Source organism: Falco naumanni, chromosome 4 (genome assembly GCF_017639655.2).
Source record: "Falco naumanni isolate bFalNau1 chromosome 4, bFalNau1.pat, whole genome shotgun sequence".
Taxonomy (NCBI): domain Eukaryota; kingdom Metazoa; phylum Chordata; class Aves; order Falconiformes; family Falconidae; genus Falco; species Falco naumanni.
Window position 1 is genome coordinate 78,904,846 of NC_054057.1, and position 6,952 is coordinate 78,911,797.

The 6,952-nt window shown below is 46.4% G+C and overlaps 1 protein-coding gene across 3 annotated transcripts in view; it reads right to left on the reverse strand.

The window, feature by feature from the left end:
- SMG1 (SMG1 nonsense mediated mRNA decay associated PI3K related kinase) overlaps window positions 1-6,745 on the reverse strand; it is a 67,351-nt gene extending 60,606 nt beyond the window's left edge. For all 3 annotated transcript variants that reach the window (XM_040592251.1, XM_040592252.1, XM_040592250.1), the window contains exon 1: window positions 6,467-6,745. In XM_040592251.1, coding sequence (XP_040448185.1) covers window positions 6,467-6,482 — 16 coding nt within the window. In that variant the 5' untranslated portion in view covers window positions 6,483-6,745. The remainder of the gene's footprint in view (window positions 1-6,466) is intronic.
- Between the last annotated feature and the right edge of the window lie 207 nt (window positions 6,746-6,952).

A 6,952-nucleotide genomic window follows, 5' to 3' on the forward strand; every position in this document is an offset into this window, starting at 1 on the left:
CAATTTTCAAATCTGTTTCTGAAAAATACCGTTTTTCATGCCAGTAACACGTTTGTGGTTTTGAAAGACGACCACTTAGAACTCAAAACGCAGCCACTCTATGAGCAGGTACTTGCCAAAGTCTTACAAATAATTACTTTCTCTGCCTGCCTTCAGCCCTTGGAGGTACACTGCAGCCGTTCCACCAGGTGACGGTAAGAACTACTCCCAGCTACCTCAACTCACACCTGCATTTCAGGAGCACACTTTTCCTGTTCACACGGCAGTATTTCCACTTTAATTACATTGTGCCAAGCAGACAGTAGGTTACATGACAGACAATGCTTAACATCATCTTTCAAAAAAAGCCTATGTCACAACAATTTTACCAGTTATACACACTGACATTGCCACAGACCTGAACAAACATTGTATGCTAATAAAATCAGTGTACAACGTTAGCAACATATAAGCAGAAGTACAAAAGCAAATGCGGTGTTAGACAAAGTTGGAATGGGAAACTGCAAGGATGAACTTGATGATGATCACATTATACTGTAGCTTTAAAAGCTTATTTCTCATTTTGAGACACTACTCTTATTTTCACCCAAAAAACTCACTGATGGAGACTAAGCACAGTACTTCAAGAGCTCACATGACAATTTTCACCTGTGCCTGGTTCTGGGTGGAAGAATACCTGATTACCACCAACACCAATTTCCTGCATACACTGTTTTAGCAATATCATTTACACAGAAAAGATTACATTCAGGTTTCTGCAGGGTGATGTTTAACCTGCCTTTACCCATCAGAAAAAGAAAATAGTTACCCACCTAAATAAGCAGAAATGGCCACTAGTTCTTTCTAAACAAAAAGCGCTACTGATTTTTCCCGCCCCCCCCCCAGGGCCATATAGAAGGAAATAATTCCCAAAAATAAATGTGTATCTCATTCCATCAAAAGTATCAGCATGATTTGACTAGCCAATTTGTATGGCTGAGAACAGCTGGCTTTAAAAAAAAAGTTATCTAGAAAAAGAAAAATAGGTCAATCAAAAAAATCACACTTCTTTAGTTATATGGAAGCCTTAAGAATTTTTGTCCAAGAAACTTGTTACAAACAAGCTGGTGTGTTCTATTCATTATCTGTAGCACACATATATGCCATATGGATATTATTTTGAGACAAAAAAAATAATCATTTAATTATTCTATTTATTTCCAAGTACAGGTTCTACATTTATCCCAAGACAGCTCTACTGTACGAGTTGTATTATCATGCAAGTCAGTCAATTTTACTTGCTTATTTGTTCCATTTGTCAAGTTTATTTGCTATAATGCAGATAAATTCTTCATTACTTAAAATCTTTACCAATAAAATATTTAAAACTTAGAGCCACTGTATCCACTCAAATCAACACCTTCCTGTCAAGTTTCCAACCTTCCTTCCACTGGCATGCAGAGTGATGACAGCCACCTTTGCCATGCTCTTTTATCATCACTTAGTCCATCTTGCCAAGCCCAAGCCTGGCTGAGCCCACCCCAAAGCCACCTTCTGCTTCTACTTCTGCGCTGAGAGCGCGTAACAAGGGTGTAAGTTGCCATGTTTTCTACTAGTGAAATAACAGCTGTCTATTTTCCTACTGCAATTCTGTCATATCCACTGCTCGACAACTACCTGCAGTCACAGTACCTTTTCAGATCACCGCTCGATTCTGCATCACTCCCTTCTTAACACGGCAGCTCACCAATTTCCTTCTGTCCTGTGACGGACATTAGGAGGGAACATCAGGGTAACGTATCACATACATACATCCTGTTCTTATTTTTCCATAGGCATCTTCTGATAGCCATTTTTGGATACAGGATATTATGCTAGCTAATTACTGGTCTGATCTAGCATGGCTATACTTGTACGGAAGACTATCTGCTCTCCAAGTTCCTTTTGCTTCCCACTGACACACTTTCACCTTCTTTCATCTTTCCCACACCTCATTCTCCTCTGTCTTCACATTAAAAACAAAGGCTTTCACATTACAAACTTAGGCTCCCCCATTTTACCAAAAAAAAAAAAAAATCACCACCAAAAAAGCCCTTTGATCTCATACCTTCCCAACCTTATCAGCATATTCAACACACTCAGATGTGAAAGGAGATCGAGAATTACTTGTTGTCAGTTCAGAACTGAACACATTCCTGTTCATCTCCCTCAGCCCACTGAATCTCTTCCCAAGGTTTCCACTGATCTCTTCACAATGGCACCTCACAACTGATACTACATCTAGATCTCTAAGCAGCCATCAATATCACTGACTATTTCTTTCTCTCTCCCTATGCACACTTTATCTCACCTTTTGCCCTCTACTCTCTCGCAACTATCCCTGAAGGGATGGAAAAGCCTTACCAACTTCCATCATACACAACTCTACACCCATTCTCTGGTAATTTCAGCAACATCCTCAAACATCTTTATGTTGTCAGCTTTCAGGTCTCTCAGTTACAGACCTGTCCAAACCAAGATTTCAGCCTATTTCTAAGAAACACGTTCTGTTTAACTTGTACACGCAAACACAGAAGAAACAGCCTCTGTTTCAGCTTCGTTCTACAGAGCATCCCCTATTATCACCCTGCTTGTCACTCAATGTGTTAATCGAGCATTATGAACAGACAACATCCACAATAACTAGTTCTTGCCTTTTGTAGAAGGCACATCTCTGCTCTTTACAGCCACATAAAAAGCACTACTCTCATCACTTTCTTAGCCTATTTGCTCTGATGAGCTTCTTTGCTCCCTGCCAATACCTCCCATTCAATCTTGAATCAAATACAGAGCACTTGTCCTCAGTTATAAAGTGCTAGCCAATACTGTTCTCCTGCCTAAGTTATAGGCTACCTGGAAGGAAAGCCATATTCTACTGTCTTGTCTCATCCTGTCTAGACACACAGAGACCTAGGCAGCAACTTGGTTTGGCAGCACCACGCTAAAAGAAATTAATAATTTGTAACACTGACTTACATTGCATGATGAGAAGGATACACTTCATTTTCAAGAACAAATTTCAGTACTAAACCTAGGAAGACTTCTGGAACTTCTCTCAGATGCAAAAGACTTTCTTTTTCACTCTTCCCTGTACTCCCCTGCTAACCTATATTTATGACAGGAGAGACAGAGATGTCCCATTAATTAAAATCTTATCTTCCTTTCCTCCTTTCCACCTAAGAATAAGCAAGCCATGGTGCACCCTGTACTTGCTAGCCTGCTACCCTGCACTCACGCTCCTGCTTCGTACCATCATAAGGACATGAAACTTGCTTTGCCACTCAGACCATTTTGTACCAAAGGAAGGTATTGCTTGTTTCAGTATATAATTAACCTTTGGTACTCTACCAAATTAATTCTGCTCATACACAAGACCTGCACACTGACATGATTTTATTTTTTTCCCCCAGAAGTCATATAAGGGTATACGCAGTGAGATCTGTCAAACAAAAAGGAAAGAAAAAAAGAAGTAAAGGTCTAGAAAACTGGGAAGATTAGAAGGGGGAACAAGATCTTACATAGCCTTTTCAAAAAACCCCTCACTGTTTTCTGTCACAGATATACAACATTTATCTAAAAAGTTTTTGTGTTACTATTCATTTAAGTCTGGTGCACAACCTAATATGCCCATATATATCAGGACAACTTACTCTGCAATACACAGCTCTATCAATGCACACACACTGCAGGAAAACCAGTTCACGTGCATCTGACAGATATGACTGTGTTCATGCAGGTACAGAAAAAAAAAATTTAGAACTACTCTCCCTTAAAGAAGGATGTGGTCTCCAACTTCCAGTTTCACAAAGTTTTCATCCCAGATCCCAATGCTGATTAGCATTACTAGAACTTCAGAGGAATTTGGACCTAGTAGTAAGAACCAATCTAGTCATTTTTACACACACAAAAATGGGCATTTGAAAACACTATCCATCTGATAATACACCCATGTATTAGCAGTTCCTTCCCCCCCCCTTAGGAACTTGAAACAACTACAATGACTACAGCTTTCATTACTTTGGTGATGCACTCCCTCTTCCACGCCCTGCAAAAAAGCATTTACCAGCAACATCACCTAAGCTAAACGAAACTAACAGTCAACAGAAAAGAAAGGGGAAGGAAAGAATACACGGGTATATTTTGTGTTGGGGGCTTTTTCGAAGAGCATAACCGAAACAATCTATGAAAAAGAAACACTCGTTGCAAGTTTTATATAACATATCTCCTTTCAACCATGCATGTGAATCACTTCTAAAAATTAGTTAACGCCAATACAACAAAGACTGATAGACTCACAGGTTCCATATCACCAAAGCTATCTTTCTCAGATTTTAAAAAACATGAGCATAACATATAGAGAAATACAGGCTCTCCTGTTTGGGACTGTGTGAACATTTTTGATTGCTGGGCTCTCTCACCAGATTGAACACAATAATATTTAAAGGAAAGAATAAAGTTAGATTCTTGCAAGCGACAGGATCAGCGAGATGTTACCCATTTCTTAGCAGGGGCTCTAATCACCTGGTGTGATGGAAACAGAACGAGGCCCTATCCGCACTATGAAGCTCCCCTGGTCTGCCACACTTTCTCTAGTGCTTTCAGATTTTTGTTTCTGCTGTGGCTTTTGGGATAATGATTTGAGCAGCCCAGTTTACAGCAGCTGTGCTTGAGAGCTAAGGAAGCAAACTGCAGCACAGGGAACTGACCAGAGTCAGGCACTGAGGTGACAGTCCAACTTCTTAAACCAGCCTTATCAGCAGGCAAAGCATTTCTAGCAGCTACACTCTTACTTTCATGCCTAACACAACTGAACCTATTGCAGGCAATGCTATAGTGGAAGAAGTCAGCTTCCTAGCCCCTGTACAATGTACTTTTTAGGCTAAAAAATAGAACTTGTAACAAAATATATCCAACCACAAAGCATTTATAGAAGCCATCCACTGCAAAGACACATCCAATTCGTTCCAGGTGGGAAGGTCAAAAGTTAGGGTCCAGAATTCCAGACTGCAGTCCAGAAATCTGAAGCAAGGTAGTAGCTAAGGAGCAAGAGAGAAACCAGACTTCTTAATTCACCCAAAACCCCCAGGTGCTATAAGACAATGTCACCAGTAAGGTTTGCAAGTTTTTAAGTAAGGAAAAAATAGCAAGTTATTTGACCACGCAGTTCAATAACAGAAGAAATTAGAACTTAAATAACCATGTCCCACAGACCACTAAGAATTGAATAGCCTCTAGCATTAGGCCTAGAGGCTGTGCTGCTAGCTGTTCAAGCAAAAGGAAAGCTACCTTCACAATAAATACTGAAGTTACACCTGTGTTTGCCAAGAGAGATCTTCAGATCCACCCAATTTTCCTAGTCCAAACTGTATGTGACCTGGACCGTTGTCCGTAAGTATGCTCCCAAGCACGTGTGTCACTGTTCTTTGCTGCTAAAAAGTTTAAAAGCAGGATCCCATGTTGTGTTAAACTTTCAAAAACACTAAAAAAGCCCCAAATCTTCCACATTAAAAAAGATATTAAGAAACACCAAATTTATTTACAATTTCTACATGAAAATTTTGACTCTTGAAGTAGCACAGCTGCGCATTAGAGCGAACACATTGGCATCAGATACATCAGAAGCAATCAAGACCTGAAATACACTCCCCATACTTGACTAAAGAAATCAACAGACTTTAAATGTCACTTATGATGAAGTACCGGGTGTAAACACACCTTAAAACCCACCACGTTGTATAAGCCCTCACCCCAGCCTACTCAGAGCTCAAGTACTTCCCCCAGATAAACAAAAATAATAAATAATCCTTTACTGTTTCACTAACCCTCAGAGGACTACAAGTGCTCCTGCAGCCTCCGTGCTTCGATCACCTGCCAGCTGACACCCAGGCTGGAAAAACACAGGGTCCGAGTCCGTGTCGCTCCCCCCCCCCCCCCCCCCGGTCCCCCCGGCCCGCTGCAGGCCCCCAGCGCTTCAGCTCTCCGGTGAAGCGTCCCCCGCCCGCTGACACACACCGGGCACCGGCAGGTACGTTACAGGCCGCCGGGGGGGCCGCCGAGGGGTGCGGGGGCAGGCCGCCGCGCTCCCGCCCGCCCGCTCGGAGCTCGCAGCGGCGTCCCACCGAGCCCCAGGCGCTGACAGACCCGTCCCCATCCCGCCTCCGGCGGACGCGGATCCGGAAACGCCCTGCGCGCCCCGGCCCGGCTCCCGCCGGAGCACGGCCGCGGCCGGCCCCCTCCCCGCCGCCTAGGCCCGGCGGCCGGCCCGCCGCCACCCGCCCCGCGCTAGGCCCGGCGGCCAGGAAGTGGCTCCGCCGCCGCTCCGAGCCGCCGCGGCCCGCACCGCCCCGCTCCCCCAGGCCCGGCGGCGGGGCCGGGCCGAGCCGCCCGCCGCCGTGCCCCGCTGCCCCGGCCCCCGCGCGGCCGCGCCCCCCGCCCCAGCCCTGCCCACCTGGGTTGCCAGTCATTCCAGCCCCGCGGGTGGTAGTGCTGCCTGCTGCCGGTGCCGCTCAGCCGAGACCCCGGGGCTCTGCGGCTCATTACCTTGCCCGAGACGGCATGGCCGGCCGGGCAGCGGCGCGGGGCAGGGGCGGAGGAAGAGAAGGAAGCGGGGCGGAGAGGCGCGGGCGGCGGCTCCTCACTTGCGCTCCGCGGGCGGCTGCTGTCTCACACCGGAGGGAGGGGACGCGGCCGCCGCGGCTGCTCCGGCTGCTGCCCGGCCGCGCGGCATGCCGGGATCGCGGACATGGGCCGCCCGCCCCCTCCGCGGGGCACGCCGGGAGGGCGGGGGCGGGGCGCTCCGCCTGCGGCAGCCCCGGGCCGGGCTTCCCCGCCTGCGGGAGGGGGGTCCCCGGCCGCTAGGCCCGCGGGGCCGCGGGCTGCTCTCGTGGCGGCCGTGGGAGAGCGGCCCGGCCCGGGGCGTGAGGGGCGCGGGGGC